The 22,361-nt window shown below is 41.0% G+C and overlaps 3 protein-coding genes across 3 annotated transcripts; 1 reads left to right on the plus strand and 2 right to left on the minus strand.

The window, feature by feature from the left end:
- Window positions 1-450: 450 nt before the first annotated feature.
- pcnx4 (pecanex 4) lies at window positions 451-10,049 on the plus strand. The gene is made up of 11 exons (XM_063499431.1): window positions 451-565; window positions 1,220-1,997; window positions 2,079-2,258; window positions 2,871-3,409; window positions 3,536-3,636; window positions 3,899-4,021; window positions 5,691-6,051; window positions 7,486-7,589; window positions 7,671-8,776; window positions 8,884-9,070; window positions 9,240-10,049. Exons 2-11 carry the CDS (start codon window positions 1,300-1,302, stop codon window positions 9,489-9,491), a joined length of 3,651 nt encoding a protein of 1,216 aa, XP_063355501.1. The 5' UTR covers window positions 451-565; window positions 1,220-1,299; the 3' UTR covers window positions 9,492-10,049.
- Window positions 10,050-10,197: 148 nt separating this feature from the next.
- LOC134645844 (dehydrogenase/reductase SDR family member 7-like) lies at window positions 10,198-15,243 on the minus strand. The gene is made up of 7 exons (XM_063499455.1): window positions 15,114-15,243; window positions 13,622-13,774; window positions 13,292-13,398; window positions 11,881-12,120; window positions 11,640-11,762; window positions 11,346-11,558; window positions 10,198-10,486 (listed from the first exon to the last, which is right to left on the minus strand). Exons 1-7 carry the CDS (start codon window positions 15,241-15,243, stop codon window positions 10,445-10,447), a joined length of 1,008 nt encoding a protein of 335 aa, XP_063355525.1. The 3' UTR covers window positions 10,198-10,444.
- Window positions 15,244-16,420: 1,177 nt separating this feature from the next.
- Window positions 16,421-20,690, minus strand: dhrs7 (dehydrogenase/reductase (SDR family) member 7). The gene is made up of 7 exons (XM_063498172.1): window positions 20,348-20,690; window positions 19,528-19,680; window positions 19,263-19,369; window positions 18,814-19,053; window positions 18,513-18,635; window positions 18,197-18,412; window positions 16,421-16,694 (listed from the first exon to the last, which is right to left on the minus strand). The coding sequence occupies exons 1-7, from the start codon at window positions 20,475-20,477 to the stop codon at window positions 16,653-16,655; spliced, it is 1,011 nt and encodes a 336-aa protein (XP_063354242.1). The 5' UTR covers window positions 20,478-20,690; the 3' UTR covers window positions 16,421-16,652.
- Window positions 20,691-22,361: the final 1,671 nt, after the last annotated feature.

Raw genomic sequence — 22,361 nt, forward strand, 5'->3', positions numbered from 1 at the left:
AGCTAAAATACTATACAATGGTTACTATATAAAGTAAAATGCACCAGGATTTGTAAATTACAAGAAACCTTGCCTAAGAGAATTTAGACCGTGTTGAACTTTCTGATACCTGTAATTAAAGCTTTTTTAAACATTACAGATGTTTTTCCAAGTGTTCATATTATTATAAGTGTCTGTCGACTTATAGAAGTCGGTTTTTTTCAACGATGTGTGGTGAATAAATATTCCCCTTAAAGGGAAAACTCTTTTCAAAAATATGTTCCTTTCTGTATTAATAGTTGTGTGTGTGGCACAGACCGTCCATGGTATGTGGCAGAACCCTTGAGTTGAATGGGCGGGGATTATACTGTTTAAGCCAATCAGAGGCGTCGCGCTCTTCTTTCCTCAACTCTCATTGGTTAGAATCTGGCTGTGTATCATGCCGATGTTGCCTGGCTTTCTAATGGTTAGCTGGTAGCTAACGGTAATGTTGGCAATTTCCGACCGTTTCTCCATAATATTACCTCATTACATCTTCAAATACTAAAAAAAAACCTGTCTGCAGTTGGCTATTCGGCTGTTAACGGTAAGTGTATCTCACATTGTGGCCAACCAGCTGTTATTCACCTGTTAATAATAGTAATCTAGCACATAGTCAAGATGAAAATACTTGGTGCCTTCGTTAGCTAACAGTAATAGAGCTAGCTGAAATAAAGGGACAAAAACGATGCCCAGTGCTCAGTGTTCTTTTACCTGGTTTAATTTTATGAAGCAAGACTTATAATTATCCCTGCTAGCTTAGCAGGTTAGCCCACGTAAGCGCACCCACAAGCTACTGTTGCTGTGTTTTGTTTTCCTGGCAACTGACTAGCTGTGGCTCTTGTTTGCCATCCCTTTTTGTGCTGCACATTATTAAGCGGTGATTTTACGTGGTGTCTTAAAATTAAGTTTCCCCTGATGGAAAAGGTGACCTGTTGATGTGCTGTTGTAGATAAACAGCTTTAAAAATTATAATAATAGTGTGGTTGTACGGAGTAACATTTACCTGAGCTGGAGGAAGGTATTCTCAAATAATGATGATGAATGTACTTCACTGTGAAAAATATATTTGTTGTGGCTTATTTAGCTCTAGTTTGTGTAATGAGACTACAAAAAAGCACAGGATGGAGCTCCTATTGTATGGTTTCTTTGTCTTATTAGTGCATCTAAACTTTGTTCATTAATTGTTCCTCCATTGCAGGGTGCTTCACTGTTTCCGAGATGATGATGAATGGAAACTCTCCTTCAGGTGTGTGGAGATGACCTACCACCCTTTTGGGAATGGTCAGAATGGGGCCAGATGTGCCCCTTCTTAATGAGTACAAGCAGGAGTTCTTCTGGAAGCGCTTCCCCCAAACTGTGTTGGGGGGTCCACGCTTCAAGTTGGGCTACTGTGCCCCACCTTATGTATATGTCAATCAAGCAGTCTTGTTCTTGACACCATGGCTTTTTGGGGGCATCGGGACCCTGCTCAGTCAGTTGCAGCTGCTTCAGGAGCTCCATGCTGCGGTGCTCTCTGGTATACTTATGTGCGGGGCTGCGGCGGGTGTCCAGGCCCTGGCGCTGTATGCTGCACGGAGGAGCGGCACAGTGGAGAGACTTGGTGCATCCAACATCCTTGTTGATGAAGAAGAAGTGGAATTTACCCACTGTGTCAGCACAGAGACTGTTCGATTCATTGCTCCTGGAAAGCGTTTTGGGCTTAATGTGGTGCTGCATACAGTGCTAGCTGGGGTGCTCTGTGGCTTTGGGACATGGTATGTGTTCCTTGGCAGACTCACTGCTCTTTATGGCAGTATTGGTGCATCCCTGGTGGTCTTCGTCCTGAGTTGGGTGACACTGTGTATAGCTGAATATTCTCTCATTGTAAATACAGCTACAGAGACAGCCACTTTTCAGGCACAGGACACTTATGAGATAACCCCACTCACGCGGCCTCTTTACATTTTTATTTTCATCGCTGTGGATTTGGCTGATAGGTGAGTGACAAAATTAATGATTTTATTAAAGTACTTTGTGTTTTCTGTCATAATAATTCTGACATGTTGCTGTGATTATAGATACTCTGATGCTGTCCCTGAGCTCCATCTGGCCAGCCAGGTTCTCCACGTGCTGTTTCTCTTTCTACCTCTGCTGTGGGCGTTTGGTATCCTGCCTCCCCTGGATGCTCTGCTCCTCTGGGGCATGGAGCAGACTCTTGTGTTTGGCTTAGGAGGCTCACCCATGTCCAGCAACCTCAGGTACCAGTGAAATGATTAGCTGACATCAAACTAAAATTGAAAAATTATATCATTTTTTTTCACTTTTGAAACAATAATATTGTAAAAAAGTCATGTGGGTCATTCTATGTCCTGAGATTAAAATGGACAAACTCTGTTTAGCATTTCAGTATTGTAGGATGAGGTATGCATTTGTGCTGAGTGTTGGTGTGACAATAAAAGATGCTAAGAACTGGATGAAATGGTGGCAGATCATCTGCTGTTTTGACCCCTGAAGGGAGCATCCAAAAGAAAAAGAAGCAGTACAAAAGAAATTATAGTAGCTCAGAAGGTAAAAACTAAATAACATTTCTAAATTGCCCATAGGTGTGAATGGGAGTGTGAAATGACTATCTGTCTCTCTGTGTTAGCCCTATATCAGACTGGCAACCTGTCCAGGGTGTGCCACGCCTCTCTCCCTATGATAGCTAGGATAGGCTTCAGCCGCCCCCACGATCCTGACAAGGATAAGCGCAAGAGAATGGACGGATGGATGAATCAGATTAAATGGTTCCACTGGCAGTGTTTTATTACCCTGTTTATCATCAGCCCTAATTTTTTTTTGTGTGTCTGTGTGTGTGTACTGTCTCACAGGCTGCTGTTGATGTTTGGTGTATCCGCTGGTGTAGCTGTATGTAATTACTTCATCCCATCAACACTTGGTGTGGTTCTCCTCTCCACTGCTATGGGATTTCTCTTGAGTCTGGATCTCAGCCAGGTTGGCACACTCTGCAGAGGTTCCAGGTCAGCCTTTGGGGACCGCGAATTGCTCAGAGGGGGGCCGTCACCTCCTCCTCCAACTTCCTTTGGCTGGAATCTAGGCTGCAGGGAAGTACTGCTATATTTGAGCTTGCTACTGGTGGCAATGGCAGAGGCAGGCGTTTTGCATCACTTCATCGGATCAGCTCAGTCCCGCAGCCTGATTACAGGACCCCAGGCTCCTGTCAGTTACCTCCTCCTCATACTGTTCTGCCTCTGCTGGGCTCTCAGAGAGATCCAAGGGGCCTATGTATTTGGAGGAGTGTTCCTCAATCCCCTGTACCCTAAAGGGATGTCCAGTGTGCAAATTTTTAAACAGAGGAACAGAGGACTGTACATTGCCGCTGCAATCAGAAGAGTCCTTATTTACCTGGGTGAGGTTTTGAGGTTTTTATAATAGATATTGCAAGTCACCTTTTGTTCCAGTGTTAACAGTTTTCTCAATAACTGAGAATAACTGTATGTGAATGTTTTTAATCTGTGTGTGTTTTACTTCACAGTGTTTCCATTTGCAATGATTGCTTTCCTGGCTATGGATAAGTCTCTGCAGCTGCTCCACACGGTTTCCCTGAGTGTGGGATTTACTCGAGCCTTTAGAGTGGTATACTTAACATTTATGCTTGCTCACAGTCAAAATAATAAAAACTTGTAAAGCAATTTTGGGGAGATTTTAAACTGGGCAACAACCTAAATAACAGATCTTTGTCAAAAGAAGACTGAAAGACTGAAAAGGGTGACACTGGAAAAACGGGTCCTCTTGACAGTTTTTTATCCTTTTATCAAAATGAAAATAAAAATGTATTCATCAGTGAGCGCCTCTTCCTTGATTTTAACAGTTTCTCTTTATTATTGTTGTTTTGCAGGGATGGCAGAGTTCAGAACATGCTCTGCTCCAAATGGTGGTGGTGATCTTGGTGCGGCTTGCAGCTGGAAACAATGTGCTGCCAGGGTGGGATGACTTAGGTACCGGAGTTCAGCTTCTTCTGGTGAGGTCAAAGTTTTCACCCACCATAAGATCTTCATTGCACGCATTAAAATCTGACACTTAAATATAAAACAGTGAAAAATGTCACAATTATTTGTGCTTTGACCAGCACAAATAACTCTTTACTATCCAGATTGGGGCATCTTTATATTTTTCCACTTGCCCTGAGTTGAATAACTCAGGATGGCTTGTTTTGTTTGGTTGTTGATATTGAGAAGAAAATAACATTAGAGATCAGGGATAGAAGCAGCAGCTTCCAAATGCAAGTGCCTCATTTCAGATCAGCTCTCAACATGTTACTAGTTTTGTTAATGAATGGCCAAGCAGGGTATTTTGGACATCTTTTTCGTCAACAGTGTTTTCTACCTCCTCCTGGAGAATTAAGAATATACACTATCAGGCTATATATATCCATAGCTCTGGTAAGTTCTGGGTTTTCCCTATGCTCTGCATCTTGGAAAGTGCTTAGTGTGCCTGGTAAACCTCTAAAGCAAGACACTCAGGAGGGATCCTGATCATATGCACAAACAGCCTCAACTAGCTCCCTTTGGTGTAATGGAGCATTAGCTCTGTTTTGAAGTTCCCCTGAAGACTCACCTTTAACACAGTGGTAAGGTTTGTGTGTCCTGCTGACCCTACCCCCTAGAAGCTGTGTTGTCAGGGGCAATAGTTCCTGGCAGGGTTTTCCAAAGCAAAAAAAGCTGAATAGAAGCTGGAGCACTTTGTCCAAAAAAAAAAGTAAAAAAGTAAACCAGGGTCCCCTGAACCCACGACCGGTAAGAAGAGGTTTTAGGACCATGCTTTGTGGCTTCTGCATTAACCTGCAAACAACTTTACAAAGTTTAATGCCGGAGGACTTAAGTGTTCTGACCCTTGCTGTTGCAGATTGATTCATTTGACACATTATCCCCAGGTTTTTTTGGCTTTGCTTTTGTACTGATTAATAATAATAATAATAATAATGGATTGCATTTATATAGCGCTTTTCGGGACCCCTCAAAGCGCTTTACAATACCACTATTCATTCACTCTCACATTCATACACTGGTGAAGGCAAGCTACAGTTGTAGCCACAGCTGCCCTGGGGCAGACTGACAGAGGCGAGGCTGCCATATCGCGCCATCGGCCCCTCTGGCCATCACCAGTAGGCGGTAGGTGAAGTGTCTTGCCCAAGGACACAACGGCCGAGACTGTCCGAGCCGGGGCTCGAACCGGCAACCTTCCGATTACAAGACGAATACCCAACTCTTGAGCCACGATCACCCCACATGAAATGTTCCTCTGACACCTCATAAAATATATATATCTTAACTAATTTCCCCTTGAAAGCCTACTAGGACTAACCTTTGAAGCACTTTTTTGAACTGAGTGCTTTCTGTCATATTTCAGGCCTGCTTATGGAACAAAATGACTGGGTGTGCATGAGAGATTAGTGAGGGTGGATCTCTGCCTGTGCAGCTACCCTTGAAAAACCCTGAAACTAATCTGATGCTCATCAAATCATATCTTTATTGATATACTGAGGTGTCAGAACTCATTAAGGGTACAGGGGGAGGTCAACAGCTTTTGCCCTTTTGGGAAAGACAGTTAAAATAGCCACACAACCAGAATGCCTGCATATTGGACATGTATGATTTCTCTTCATGTTTGCTGTTGTCTTTCGGCTACAGGTGGGCCTCCTGTTCGACAGAGTAACCCAGTTTCTAGCCAAGCTGAAATTCACCCTGACTGTGTTGGTGACATCTTGGACAGAGAAGAAGCAGCGCCGTCAGTCGGCTGGAACTCTCCTGGCTCTGAACGCCTCCCTATGCCCTCTGGTCCTGGCGGTGGTGATCGTCTCTGCCCTGCTCTCTGCCCCTTTGCTGCCCCTGTTCACTCTGCCCATCTTCCTTGTGGGGTTTCCCAGGCCTCAGCGAAGCTGGCCAGGACCCGTGGGCACTGCCTGTCCCTGCCCGGATTCTGTCTTCTACCAGCAAATGAGTGGAAGTCTCGCCTGTGCTCTGAGGACGGCCTTTGCAAGAGGGTCACTGGGTTAGTTGTTCATGCCTGAATTTTTTTTCCTTTTCTTAATAAATTAGCCGATAATACAAAATACAACTGTAGCATTAAGATAATGACAAAACCTGTCATGGCATCTAAATTGGACAGCTAATAGTGTTCACTCCCTTTATAAAGCACCTGAAACCTGTTAATTATTAACTAATCAGTCACAGTATCTAAATTTAAATCTGTCTTAAAAGTTGGTTTTGCTTATCTTACAATACACACAGTATTTTTCTCCATTAAGTTTTTCTTTTTACAGCTCTCAGTAAACAGAGGTCACCTTATATAGAAAAAAAAGTATATATATATATTTTTTTTACAACAGTGTGTTTTGACGTGGGCTGTAATTGCAGCAACTGAACTCTTGTATGGGTCAAATGGGGACTGTATGCAGATCCGAAAGCAGTGAAGCATCATTTCATACGGTTACACAGTAAGAGGAATTCTGTTGTGAGCAGACTTTTTGGACTACGGGCAGTAATGTGAACTTACGTGATCCAGTTGAGCTTTCTGTGAAGTGACCCTGAAAAAAAATAAAATAAAAAAAAAAGCTTGGGTCTCTATTCATTACATCCAAATATTTCCACACCATTAACTGCGTAATACTCCGAGGCTAAACTGAGCTGCTGCTCGGGTTTTGTTCTCTTCCCAATCAGGTGGGGGAAAGAGAGGGAGGGGGGAAACATGCAAGTAGGGACTTGTTTTTTATGGACTGATGATTTAAGACTGAATAAAACCGAGGTGATGTAATCAGTCAGTCTTATTGCTTTTTCTGAGCTAGGGAAGCTGTGGCTGTGATGTATAATTCAGAAAAGTTGCTTGTTAGGCTGAAGCTCACAGTCAAACGGTGGCAGTTTGTAGTGTTCTTTTGCTTTGCTCACACTGGGGGCCGTGGTGCAGTGAGCAGGAAAGAAATCTGCCCAGTGTGTCACTTCACATCATGAGGTAGCGGCTGGGACTATTCTAAGATGTCAGCATGGGACATGACATTATCCTTGAGCCAAGTGAGCACTAGTCAGGTTAAAACAAAAGCTTCCTTTCACCTTGCTGCTGCTGTTCATCTGTGTTGAAATAAACGTCTGTCTTCTGTCTCAGAAAATGAAAATCCACCTTTGTACAAAAGGAGCAAAGTTTTAGGGACTAATGGAAAGCTGAGGACAAGAAGAGATTTAATATTTAGATCTCTGTGCAGTCAGCCAGTTAAATCAGTAGCACGACCTTCCTGTACTATTGTCATTGTATGCATCTCCAAGCAGCTCATCCAGTAACCACGTTATCCATGTAGTCAGCAGAGGGATGCTCAGCTGATACAAAATGAAAGACTCCCGTATGTGTGCTACATGTTTTATGTTCTGTGCTCATAGTCACATCTCCTTACATGTTGGATGTATGGATAACTGATGAGTCTCTCTCCATTTTCAGGTTCATTTGCCCCGGGCTCTCATTTTCTTGGCCGCTTTCAGGACCGTATGGTTTGGATAATGATCCTGGAGAGGGGATATGGCTACTGCACTGTCAACATTAAGGTACTGTATCCCTCTGATTGTCTATTAATAATCTAAGTAAGAATCTAAAAGATTACATAAGGTGGGGTGTGTTTGTTACAGGGCCTGGAGCTGCAGGAGACGTCTTGCCACACGGTGGAGGCACGGAGGGTGGATGAGGTTTTTGAGGCTGCTTTCGAACGCCCTGAGCGGCTCGGCTTTACCCAGGGCTTCAATCTGCATTGGGGCAATGCCCTCACCCCGTGTGCTGCACTTGCAGTGCGGGTCTACTCTGATGCCCGAAATGTGCTGTCTGGTATCATTGACTCTCATGACAACTTGAGGAAACTTCAGGATGACTTCATGAAGGCTCTGATCTGGTTGCTCCTGCGATATTGTGTGCAGAAGCATAAAGGATTTTTATGGAGCAGTGAAGAAGTGTCAGTGGTTGGTGGGATGAAATCCCAGTCTTCACAGTTAGCCCAGACAACTTCTAACCAACCACCTGAGGCTGTCATGGTGGAGTCCAATGTGTCTTCTATAAGGTTCAGACAGGACAGCTCCAGTTTGACCTCCTTTGGTGACTGGTCAGATGAGGATGACTTATTTGGACCTCAACCAGCCAGACGGACAGTTGCATTAGTGACTGCAGAAGCCCAGTCTGGACACACCACCCTGCAGATGGGGGCCTCTTTGCCGGGCTCCGTGGAGATGGACAGTCTTTTTGAAAACATGGCCCTCTCTGCACTGCAGCCACTGCAGCCTCTGGGGCTAGGTATTGGGATGCCAGCTGTGGATAAAGGCCATAACTCAGAGGTATTCGGTGAAAGGTCTGGCTCTCTCCCACATCTGAACTTCAGCTGCCCCCAGTCTGAGGTATTCAACCTACCAAAAGGGTGGAGGACAGCACCATTACTACCATCCCGCTTGCTGTCTCTCAGGCCTTTATTTCCTGAGGATTGGTTTCGATTTACCTTGGGACGCTTTGGGCCTGCTGTGCAGGGTGCAACCTCAGAGGACATGACCAAAGCCCTCAAGGAGGATGAAGCCTTGAAGGAACTGCATATTCATGTTGCACTTTCGTGTCTCATCTCACTGGGGGCAGAGTCTGCCTTCACCAGTCCTAGTTATGTGTACAGGCTGTATTGTGGAGATGTACCGTGGACAGAAGGACTTGAGTGGCTATCTTCAAGTAAAGAACTTTACCAGCTCACACTTCAGGCTTTCAGGTAAAATTGCCAGTTAGAACCTCTAGATTGTGATTACTATAATCAGCCAGACTTATTTGAGCCAGAGCATCCATAGAGTTCTGCCTTATTCTTTTGTTTGCCCTCAGGTTCAGCTTCAAGCTGTTGTTTGATCAAGCAAGCCTGGGGCCAATGGAGTCCCCTGAAGAGTTGTTCAGCACTCTGGAGGAATATGAAAGGGACTGGTACATCGGTCTGGTGACAGAGAAAGGCTGGCATGACAGCGTCCTTCAGGAAAAACCCTTTCTATTCTCACTAGGACATGATCTCACAATGGTAATAAGACATAACGAGGCCTCATTTACACCTAAGCTACAAAATATACAAATATAATTACAGTATATTATCCAGTTGACATAAAATTTAAGGTTATCAAAAATCCATGTGTTCACTTTAGTTGGTTCCATTAGTTAGTTTGTAACATTTTGACTGTCATTGTGTGCAGGGTACCTACACAGGGCGAGTGCTGACCCTTCAGGAGCAGCTTGTACAGGTGGGCCGTCTCAATGGAGAAGGGGTGAGAGGCCAGTGGGCAAACCTCTCCTGGGAGCTCCTGTATGCTACTAATGATGATGAGGAGCGGTACAGCATTCAGGCCCACCCCTTCATGCTAAGAAACCTAACCGTTCAGGCAGCCGATCCGCCTCTAGGATACCCTATTTACTCATCTGCCCCACTTCACTTCCCTTGCCTCTGAGCTGTGGTTCCATCTTTCAGGTGGGAGTACCACAGAAATTCATGTTTGAACTGTAGCAAAGTCAAGAGAAATCTTAAATCAGGAGTTTTACATTTTAAATTGTTGACTCAGAGTTCGTGAAGTGTCAAGTCGGCATGGGAACCAACTTAATTCTTCACATTAATTTGAGAGATGGAGCAGTGGCATCGCCACCAAAGCACAGCCATTTTTGTGTTTATTAATGTTTGTGCTGAAACAAAAAGTGAATAAATTAAGACCCCTCCTCTCCAGGAGACGACTAATAAATACCTCTGGTTTAATTCGACTTTTTAATATTCATGTGATCCCCCTTCCCATCCTCCCTCACTTTTCCACAAAAAGGAATGAGAATTTTATTGCTTTGTTAAACAATATCAAGGATGTGCCTTGGGGATGTCTCGCTGTACACGTATGGTGTTTAGTGCTGTTGTTTTGTTTACAATTCACTTGTTTACAATCTAGAATGAATCTGTCCACAGTTTCTTGTACATATTGTTAATTTTTATATGTGTAGCTGTATATACTTACAATAAAAATAACTTGTCAAAAGCTGTTTTTCATTAAACAAACTTGCCGGGATAGAGAAAACTGAACATAACTCAATTTTTGTAGGCATTTAAAGGGTCGTTGCAGAAACATTGCTGTTCTTAATATAGTCTTTACAGCTTGTCCATTCTTCAAGGCTGTGTACCACAAGTTGATTATTGGTTACAAACATTTCATTTAAGATAGGAAGAGGGCACTGAGCTTTCAAATCAGTTATGTCTCTAAATATTTACTTCAAGACTCAATTCAATTTCATTTATACATCGCCAGTTTATCGCCCGCAACAGCCATCCCAAGGTGACATGACATGAAAGCAGACATTTTGAAAAAGGAGAGAAAAATACAAAGTCCAACATTAGGAATGCAATTTCCTCTTGAGGATGTGATTTTCAGGAGGTCTTCGGTTTAGTCAAGTTCGCAGAGTCTGCATCCTACAAAAGAAGACGCTAACTGTCAGCACTTGATTTGCACCAAAAATGAAAAATTCTTTTATTCAAGGTTGAAAATTGTCTGAATATATATCATGTTGACATCTGTAAATCTTGAGATACTTTATTGGTCACAAGCATGCCCCTTACATTGCCCAACTATTTCACTGTAGAGGAATGTTTAGATTCTCTAAGTCTTTATAGTGTTTCCTTTTTTTTTTGGTCCCAAAATGATCCTCCTTCATCCCAAGCAAGTGAATCCACAATGGCTAGCCAGTAGTGGCATGACCTTTCTGCATGGCCCTCAGCTGTCACTGTCCAGCAGAGGCCACCAGACACACTGGTCAGTCAGTTATCCAGTCAGCACCAGGGGGAAGTAGTCATGCTCACTGTCATACCCTAGCCACTGCCTTCTTCTTATTAGACTCAACCAAGGTCAGTAGAAGCTAGAGCCTCCCAGCTGTTAAGAGACAGCGCTGCACACATAGTTCAACTTTATTCAAGTATTTTCAGTCTGTTCACAGTGAGAACCCCCAGTCTCAGGTCTAATCTAGCACAGCTAACCTTGCAGAATACTGCAGCAGCACAAATGTTGCAGAAAGAAACGGCAACATTTGATGTGCCCCAAGTAAAGTGGAAAAAAGCTGCATGTTCACCTGCATGCTCCTGACCAAGTCAAAATGTGTAAAACAAATATTATGAAAAAAGGTTTTTACTAACTCATAAAGCCCAAAATATATACTCATATTGATCAGAGTATTTGGTAAAAATATGGTGATGTTTGATTTTCTCAGACCTACACTAATATGTAAATAATATATCTACAAGGGAATTTTGCACCATAAAAACTTTCTGTACCTACCCGACCAGCTTTGAAATTCTGCACCCATTTTCTGCCCAACCTGTCGGACACGGACCAGGCGAATGTGGGCGCATACTGCCAGGCGTAGTAAAGCAGGAGCATGGGCTGCTGAGAAATCCACATCTCTTTGACACCATTGGAAATTCCCACTAGCATTAAACGCACACAGCGATCTGTTGGCATCCTCTTCAGATGTCCAACTGTGGGTGGAGGCTTGAAGTAATGAGAGGAAAACTTGTTACTTAAAACATAGCTTTGAAATGGTTATATTAGGCATATCAACTAAAAAAATACCTTGTTTATTTCTGCTGTAAAGGCATTTTTGGCGATTTGTGATTGGACGGGCCCTGGACACACTGTACTAATTAGTATTTTTGGATAGTCAGTCAGCTCAGTTCGAAGGGAATTAAAGAAACCCTGTGGATAAAACAGCAGAGATCCAGATCTGTTCCCATAAGCCAACAACTAATACATTTAGTTGAAAAGAATTAAGAGAAATAAAAAAGTCATAATCTCCTTTCTGAAATCTCATCACCTGAAGTGCATGCTTGCTAGCAGAGGCACCTGTTGCAAGAGGCGCAGCGGTAAGGCCAAAGAGGCTGCTGACAGTCACGATGCTCCCCCTGCCTCGCTGTGTCATGTGAGGCAGCACCTGCTTGGTTAGAGAGACCGTACCTAAGAAGTTGAGCTCCATCAAGGCCTGGCACACATCCACGCTGGTTTCCAAGAACAGAGAGCGCTGACTTCGACCGCCATTGTTAATGAGGATATCAATCTGATGAGGGATGGAAAAGAACATCATCTGAAATCTCATTTATTTCAGTTTACAGTTCATAGACACCAGAGTACCTATAGTTTTGTACTTTCTAATTTGTTTTTATTTTAATTCAGTTAGTTTTCAGAGTGGATTTTGTTGTTTCAGTTTAGTTTTTATTTTGCAAAAATGTTTAGTATTAGTTTAGTTTTTATTAGTTTCAGTGTAAGCTTTAGTCTTTTTATTATTGAATAGAGGACACATGTCTCATCAAAACTATCACAACTGTAAGGGTGAATGTTTATGGAAAAAAAAATTGTTTTCAGCAGACATTTAAAACAGAGTAGCTATCTGAGAGTTTACAACCTCAGAAGAGATGGTGCATGTGGATTTAAGATAACAGTTAAAAGGCTCTGATCAGATTATGACTGCTGGAATACATCTCAGTAGATCTGCTTTTGTAAAAGGGGCACAACAGTGTTAGGCTTTAAAAGTGGTGGAACATGTCACAGCTAACAGGGGGATTTAATAACTGCAGTTTGATCAATCCAAATTTGAAATAGTTCCTGGAAATCGTGGGTGCCACATGGTCCAGGCTAGAAAAGGAGACAGACAACCAAGCTTACTGTGAGCACAAAGGCCAAAGGTCAGCATCTGGGGCTGCATTGGTGCACACAGCATAGGTAACAAGCATATCTGTAACAAGACACCATTAATGCTGAAGGATACAGAATTTGGACACTGGTTCCAAACTGACATTCTGCATGTGCCACAAAAGGAAGGTTCTGTAGTAAAAGAGTCCAACATGCCTGCAGTTCAGACAGAATATCGACTAAAAACAGCTCCAATATGAAGCTAAAGGAGGCCCCACGCTGGGAATACGTTTTGCTATATTTTACCTTAGCCCTTTTTCATATATGGCATATATATCCAGTTTTTCTACACCTGGTTAAAGTAAAAATGCATTCATTTACACACTGTCACAGGTTCTTAGAAATTGGCTTGAAGAATGAAAAAATAAACCACATCCACAAAGTGAAGTGAACATAACCATCCATTAAAGGATGTCTTTAAAATAAGACAAAGGTGGTCTCTATTATGTAAATCAATCCCAGGAATTTGAATATTATAGATGAGCTGTTAATGCAACAAAAAAATGTAATGAAACTATGAGCAACTGCAGTGATCTTACGTGTCCAAAGTACCCAATCACAGTTTTTGTTTTTGTCTCATGTGATCTCCTCTCCAGCAAATCAAGTGGAAGAACAAGAATATCCTCATCCTTAAGTTCAGAGGTCTCTTAAAGAATAAAGGACAAAAAGCATTCATTTAGTCACTTTTGAGTAAAACTGAACAAACTATAACTGACATCATATGGAAACCTAGCATGTTATTAATGTGTTATACACCATATACGTCCATGCACCCAAGCTTAAGTGTTCCTTCACATTAAGTGGGTTTCTTTTGGCTGGAATCTACTTTTCTTTGACATAATTTGACAATTTAAAACAATTTATCTTACCTAAGCAATGGCGTTTCACTCTGTGTAGCTCATCCTCATGGCGGGCAGACAGGATGAGACGTGAGCCACACTTTGCCAGCTGGTAGGCCAGCTCTTCTCCAATACCACTGGATGCTCCAGTGATCCACACCACCAGCCCTTTCAGCTTCCTCTCTGGTTGACACAAACCACAACAGTCAACATTTCCTGCTACAGTTCTTTGGTCTTTATAAACTTTCAGAGAGGTAGCAAAAACCTAAGGAGTGACCAAATCCATAATCTGGTACATCGGTAAAAAGGAAATAAACTAGCTGGCTCAGGGGCAGAATGGTGGTGCCTCACAACAATACTGAGTTTCACTCCACCATCTGGTCGGGGCTTTCTGTGTGAAGTTTGCATGTTCTGCCCATGTTTGCATGGGTTCTCTCCAGGTACTGAAGCTTCCCTCCACAAGTCAAAAACATGCAATTAGTGGGGTTAGGTTAACTGTTGATTTGAAATTGTCCAGGGTGTACATGGAAAGATGGCCATCTCAAAAATACCAAAAAGGCCTGAAAGACCACAGATGAAAACTAAAGTGGCTGGTCACAGTATCCTTTCCTTTTTTCCCTTCAGTAACATCTAAACAAGTCAAGAGAATTCTCAAAGAGATAGGTGTATCATTGCTAAGCTGTCAAATCAAGAGATGTCTTCATGAATGGAAATAAAGAAGGTTTAAAACAAGTTGGAAACCACTGGTTACACTCAAGTACAAGAGGCCAGATTCCTGTAAGTTTTAATGCTACTCTATGCATCATGCTTTACTTTCTAATTATGGTGAAGCCTAAAGTGCTCCTTACAAAACTATCTAACAGCATAAAAATAGTTAAAGTTTGACCTATATTTGACTAGCTACAACATCAAACTGCTGCTTACACATTAACATGGCAGGCCTAGTTATAATGGTACAGTATAATCCTGGTTTTATCCCCTTCAGTACAGCACAGTACATAATGAATTCACATTTTAGGTCTCAGTGCAGGTTTTCAGTCTAATTTAGCTTTCTGTAGCTGTTGTCCTTGACAGTGATCCTTGGGCACAACTTCCCTCTTTAAAGTATATTACATTTCAGCTTCACAAAAATCATTTCACTCCTATCAAAGATTGTTCCAAACAGAAACACCTTTACTTAATAAAACAAACCCTTGGCTGACAGACAGTCTGTGCTTTCCCTTTAGGATAACTCTGCACTTATTAACATCAACAGGCTCTGAGGAGGCCTCCTCTGACTGCCACTGCTCCCTGATACGAAAACATTTGTGAATAATTGATAAGAGAAAAATGTACGATCTCTTCGAAAATTTGCCAGTGTCAGTTAGACTTATAAACTTAGCCTTTGCTGATTAACGGTTTTTTATTTTTAATTTTTACTGCCCCCAACAGTTACAGAGTTGCACATTTGATCACAAATCTGAGCCCCTTCTTTATTAATAAGAAACTTCTCACAGTGCTGGGGGATGATTGTTTCACTCACCTGGCCTTTGCCCTGTCAGACTTGCCCAACGCAGAGTGAAGTCTGCATCTGCGAAAATGAAGCCAATTAAACAGACAAGTAAACAAAATGCTATGAAGCAGCTCAGTGCAGATACAGTGCAGGACTCCATTCCTTGTAAAACAACACACATGCACAACCAACAAACTTATGATTTAAGTAACTACACTGCAACCTATAATGAGAGGTGGTTAAAGTGTAACCACTTGTGTAATCACTTCCTCTCTAGTATTTTCAGATTTAAACCTACAGAGCAATATTTAAAGTCTTTATTCTTCTTCTTCATAATTTTTAAAACACTCTGTGGTTTCTCGACTGATTGGGAGCCATTCCTGCCTTGTTAGAGTTCAAAGCTGATTAACTTGTGGGTTCCCACTTTTTACCCCAAAACACCAAATGTATCATATTTCTTGGCTATGGATCCAAAATGTTAATTTGATGATATTTGAACCATTTAAATATTACTTTAGCCTAGAGACATGGTTTTCCATCATGCTTGAAAAACTGATGACACCAAAAGTGTCATCAGATTGCTCCCCGGTCATTGTAAGAAGTTAGGCTTTGAGGACTTTTTTTTTTTTTTTTAACTATGAGTCAATCTTGACACCAATAGGAAGGAAGTTGATATCAAGCTTGCCACAAAGAATTTCAGAGGTTATGAAGAATAAGGGTCAAGAATTTACACCAATTTCAAAAGTCTTTGAAACTTACATAGTGGTTGTTTTTTCTATGTCACAGAAACATGTTAAAAATGTATATAATTTAAATTAAAACTGAAGCTGCAAAGTGTATGAAACACAAACAGGTGACTGTCAGTAAATTCACCATGATTTAGAAACAGCTAAAATTGAAACTTATTCTCATCATATTAAAATTGTTATTCCAGGGCCTGGAGAAAACTAGAGGGCTATTAAGAACGTTATTTCATTAGACGGTTGGTTATTCAGGTGAAGTCTGAGTATGAGTGCCCAAGTGATCTCAGGAGCTAGGTTTTTTGGGGGGCACTTTAAACCTGGGAAAACTCATCCAAGCGTGATTCCAAAGACTCCTACAAGAAGATCAGTGAAAGAATAACCTCACAAGGATTTTTAAGCTTCTATGAAGACGTGCATTGGATTGGGTCTTGCTGTATCTGCATAGTGTTTGGTGTGATGTTGTGTTGATAATCTAAGTCCTCTAATCTTTCATATGCTTACAATAAAAATCGCTCATCAAACAGCAGTTTAATGTTTCATTAAACAACCTGGCACAGAAGAAAATTTATTTGAAGTAAACTTTATTAGTCATCCAAAAGGTCATTCAAATCTGTAATCATTCTTTCAGTCTCATCAAGATGAACAAAAAAAAAAAAAAAAACAAGGGAAAAAAAGACTAACTACGTCTGAGACAAGAAGAGCTTTTAAACTGAGCTTTTAAACAGTCGTGTCCTTGAATTCTTCCTTCTGGATGGAAAAAAAAAATAATAATCCAAAGTCCAACTTTAGGAACGCATTGAAGCGTTTCTTCCTGAGGACGCGGCTTTCAGGAGGTCTTCGGTTTAGTGAAGTATGCAGAGTCTGCATCCTGCAAAAGGAAGATGGTAGCTGTCAGCACTGATTTTCTACTTCCCTGAATCAAATCAAAATAATTTAAAGGAAAGGAAAACGCCCAAATAGACATGCTGTTAATATTTGTACATCTTAAAAACATTTCAAGGTGGTCACAAGATGACGAGCTTTATAGGCAGGGATTTCACTGTTATGCTATTCCTGTTTTTTTTAGGCTCTTTCTGTTTCAAAATGATCCTTCTGAAGCATGTGAATCAACAATGGCCACCCCTTTATATTTAAGGTCCAGTATGCAATTTATATGCATTCTCCTCCGTCTCCGTTAAACACTGACATTACATTCACTGGCCACTTTAGTCAGCTGATCAGTAACACAAATATCTAACCATCCAATCACAAGGCAGCAAACTCAATGAGTTTAGGCAAGTAGAGATGATTCAGATGACCTGCTGAGGTTCAAACAGACCATTAGAATGAGGCAGAAAAGTGGTTAGAGTAACTTTGAATGTAGCAGATGTATGAATGTAGCTGGTAAGCGTATTTCAGAAACTGTTTGAAAAAGAGAAAATATGCAGTGAGCTGTACTCAAACAACCTGTGCAGTCATTGAATCCTAACCCAATAGAGCACCTTTGAGATTTGGTGGACTCCAGAGATTCACCTCATGGATGTGTAGCCAATAAATCTGTAGTAACTGTGTGGTGCTGTCATGTGACTATGGACCAAAATCTCTGAGGAATGTTTCCAGCACCTTGTTGAATCTATGCCATGAAGAATTAAAGCAGGTCTGGACTCTATGTATGAGCTATAGACATTTTTAAAATTCTCACACACTTAAATGACAGGGAATGAAAAGGACACAAATAAGGCTCAACTGCATAACCAGGGCAAGCAGATAGGATCTATTATTGTGTGGTCTTTACCCTACAATATAAGACACAAGTTTTAGATTTTGTGCTTTATATTAATTTATATATAAATATAAGAAAACATGGTTGCATCAAAAATGCTTGAGTGCAGACTCCAGAAACTAATGAATGACTTGCAATGGCCTCATCAACCTTTTATGTACCCAATAACCAAGCTCAGCCATGAAAAAACACATCTACAGCAAAGTCTCTATAGCCTGTTTCCCCCTCATAACATGTTTTGCTCTGCCTGTTTATCAAGCTGAAATTTGGGGGTTTGAACGCTTTGACTGACAGGTTTACAGACACAGGGAGCTGAACTGGACCTCTTAACTGGGTCTGTGCTGCTTAATATCCCCTGCTATTATGTACAGCCTGTCAGTTTGTGCATTAGTTTTATTAGTCTGCTATTTAGCACTAATTAGCATGTTGCTAACTTGAGCCAATATCCTCACCCTCTGATCTAAATATGTTCACTTTTGGCGGAAAAAAAAAAAAAAAAAAAAAAATCAACATGATGCCTTCAGAATTCCGAGTCCAGAGGCCAAGGCATGATGTCTTGGTGGCTACACCCATCTTTTACATACACCCTGTGCATATTATGTACGTACCACACCAGCTTTAAAATTTTGAACTCTCTTCCTTCCCAGCAGGTCTGTGATGAACCAGGCAAACGTGGGAGCATACTGCCAGGCATAGTAAAACAGGAGAAAGGGCTGCTGTGCAATCCACATCTCCTTGACACCATTGGTGATTCCCACTAGCATTAAATGCACACAGCGACTTGTTGGCATTTTGTGTTCCTGGCTTCCAACTGCTGCCACAGGCTTTACGTAATGGAAGGAAAAATGGTTACTGAAAGCAAACGTTCTCAAAAAGCACTTATGTCACAAATGTGAAATAGAAACAGCAAATAAAATGCATTACCTTGTTTAGTTCCTCTGTGAAGACGTTGCTGACGATCTGTGATTGGACTGGCCCTGGGCACACCATGCTAATTAGTATCTTTGGATAATCAGTCAGCTCAGGTCGAAGGGCATTGAAAAAACCCTGTGGAAAATACAGCAACACCACTTACCCATTTGGGACTGGTAATAGTTTTTTTTTCCTTCCTTTGTTCCCCATATATAACTAACGCTAAGTTTAGACGAGATGCTGAAACATTCAATTACATTAAATGAGTTAAATTCAAACCACAGAACCACAGAGTCATGAGAAATCGCGTCACCTGAAGAGCATGCTTGGTGGCACAGTATCCTGTTGCAAGAGGCGCCCCGGCGAGGCCGACTAGGCTGCTGACAGTCACGATGCTCCCCCTGCCTCGCTGCGTCATGTGAGGCAGCACCTGCTTGGTTATAGAGACCGTACCTAAGAAGTTGAGCTCCATCAAGGCCTGGCACACATCCACGCTGGTTTCCAAGAACAGAGAGCGCTGACTTCGACCGCCATTGTTAATGAGGATATCAATCTGATGAGGAATGAAAAATAAGATAGGATGAAAAAGTGCAGAAAGATGACATGACTTGAAAAGTTATCAATCTACAATCTGCTGAAATAAAACTTTAATTTGGTCATTGTTTGATTCCTGGTTTAAAACCAGCGTCTTTTAAATAAGTTGTCAGTCGTCAGGAAATATTAATGTGGTAATGAAACTAAGAACACCTGGAGCAGCCTTACATGCCCAAAGTAGCGAATAACTGTTTTTGTTTTTTCCTCGTGTGATGTCCTCTCCAGCAAATCAAGGGGAAGAACAAGAACATCGTCATCCTTAAGGTCGGAGGTCTCTTGAAAATAAAAGAATAAAAATTATTCAGCTGATCACAAGCAAGTAAGACTGAACTGAAATCAAGCTAATGCCCAGTTGCACCTGAACTGACTGAAAAGGTAAAAAGTTAAAGCATGGATGTTGAATACATAACAACATCATTTTAATTTATCTTACCTAAGCAATGGCGTTTCACTCTGTGTAGCTCATCCTCACGGCGAGCAGACAGTATGAGACGTGAGCCACACTTTGCCAGCTGGTAGGCCAGCTCTTCTCCAATACCACTGGATGCTCCAGTGATCCACACCACCAGCCCTTTCAGCTTCCTCTCTGGTTGACACAAACCACAACAGTCAACAAGGCGAATTTCTTTTACGACACTTAGCAGTTAGCAACAGAGGAGTCATAAAGATTGCCTAATTTTGTTTTAACTGAATACAGCACTCTTATTGTATGCTCTTACTTTCACCAAAATTATTATTACTTATTTTATCTTTTTCACAAAAGACTCTTGAACTCTTGGATAGTTTTGCCTTTAGTACTTGTGTTGACTACCTGTGGTCACTGTTAAGAAAATGTTCCCGTGCACTAAAATGGAAGACTTTTGACATTCATACAGTTTATTAATATTAATATTAATTAATATTATTTATTATATATTAAGTGCATATTGTAACATTATACTGAATGTGTTGTATAATTACATGTCTATATAATATAAGAAGCTGTGTGTTCTGCTGAGGTTCACATCAGAGTAAAGTTAGCATGGCACACAATATCTTCTAAACACAAATGACGTTTTGCCGTTAAAGAGTTCAGAGGTCAATCTGAGTTGAAGACGAAGCCTTATAAAATCGACTTATTGTTCTTTGACAGTTCAACCTATCAATCACAAACAGAGAGGTTACCCGTGCTTGTCCCCTCATAGGACGGATTCCCTTCGTTATAAACAAGAAGGAAGGTGAGGACAACATGGGGCGTGTTTCGTTTGACTCACCTGGCTTGTGCCCCGCTAGACTTGCCCAGAGGAGAGTGAAGTCTGCATCCGCGAAAAGGAAGCAGAGTAAATGGATGAGTAAATAAACTGGTATAAACCAGCTGAGAGCAGACACAATCCAGCAGTCCATTTGGTGGAAGCAAGTGGGCTACACAGCACACGCGTACACTTTTAAAGTGGCTTGTCACTACCCGATCTGTACCGGAAACCCGATCGGTACCACGCATGTGCGAACGGTGTCTACTTACGGTCGAAGTATTTTACGATAGTTACAGGTCAGAGTATCTGTTAAGATGTTAAGAATAATAAGTATCTCTTAAAATGTTTGCAATAATGAAGCAGTAACCCTAACCCCCATGGCTACAACCAAAACTAAGTTAAAGGATGTCCAAGTCACTTCCGCTTTATTTTCAAAATAAAATCTTCAGAAATAAACGTGCTTCTATCTTCCTATCTATCGCTCTTCTCCAGGTTGCATAACAGTATAACAGTTATCTTTTGCAATAACGAACTTGAACCACAGCTGTTACACAGTGTCCTGCAGAACCTGGCGAGTCTCCAAGAAAAACAAACAAACAAAAAAACCCCCAAACCCAGCCCTGAGTTTAGATGAGAGAGGATTTAATGGAACAGAATCAGACACAATACTTTACTAATCCCTGAGGAAATTATGTGGTCACAGTTGCTCCAAGACAGTAAGATATGTAGTAAGTATAGAATGGCAGTAAGTAAGAGGAGGGGATATATTCCAGTAATGCAAGTAAACTCACGTTTTCCCAGTATGAGGCATTAGCGATATGCAGTTTTGCATGTTGTATTTCATTTTTAAAGTAACCTATATCCATCTATTATCTATTATTATTATTAAAATAACCTATATCGGTTGGTTTATGCAAGGCTGACGCAGGACGGATTTGCATAGTATAAAAGCTGTGATCTTGACTAGTTTAACTAACTGAGGACAGTGTTATTTTCATATTGGATTTAATGGGTTTAGAAACACTCCAAACTGAAAAACATGCATATGGTGGTTATTTTACTGGCCGAGTGCAGTTAGACACAATGCACTTAATTTTGATTGCTTAGCACACTGGACACATTTTGGCTCATGGATGTCTAGTGTAAATGTAATACATTTTAACTCATTTTTATAACATTTTTACCAAACAGACCCTTCAGAGTAAATGGATCACGACATGTTACATTGATTCATGTATTACTCAGTTCCTCTTGATTACATCTTAATTTTTGAGACCCCTGCATCCATGTGAATACCATGCTCATTTAAAGAACTGTCAACCATTAAAGCTACAGCGATGATAAGGGAGTCTAGCAACTCAGCAAGGTTAAAGGGCATTTAAGATAAGATACTACAGTATTCATCCCAGAAGGGAAATTATGCTAGAGCAGCTGTAACCTAAGACAGAATTGCTTAAATTAAATAGAATAGCTCAGTATGATATAATACAACATGACAAAACAAAAATAGCTATAAGCTAAAATACTCAAGAATATAAATTTACATAAAAATAAAAACGTCAAACAATATAAAATGAATGAGCTTAAGAAACAAAAATCAGAAAATAAAATAACAAATGACATTTAAAAAGCTGATTATGATATAACAAGGAACTCAGTAATAAAAAAAGCAAACAAACAAAGTAAATATTGGTATTGTGTTATGATATATTGAAAAGATTTCCTGTTGTGACATCAAAGTCAATTCAATCTATTAGAGAAAGTCCTCCCCTAACTGTCCACAGTAAAAATGGTGCAGATGGTGGTCATCTTCTACACACAGGCTTTTGCATACTGGGTTTGAAAGCCTTTTTACAGAAGAGCGAGCAATGCCACACACAACCTCTGTGTCATCTCATTTAACTTTTATGAGACTTGGCCTGAAGATCCTCTGTTACAAATATACCCAGCAAAAACTTGTAAAAAACACAGTATGACAGTGACTGACCTCAAAGAAACACTCAGTGAATCAGACTAGTTTATGTTTCTACAACAG

This window comes from Pelmatolapia mariae, linkage group LG16_19, assembly GCF_036321145.2.
Source record: "Pelmatolapia mariae isolate MD_Pm_ZW linkage group LG16_19, Pm_UMD_F_2, whole genome shotgun sequence".
In the NCBI taxonomy this organism is placed as follows: Eukaryota; Metazoa; Chordata; class Actinopteri; order Cichliformes; family Cichlidae; genus Pelmatolapia; species Pelmatolapia mariae.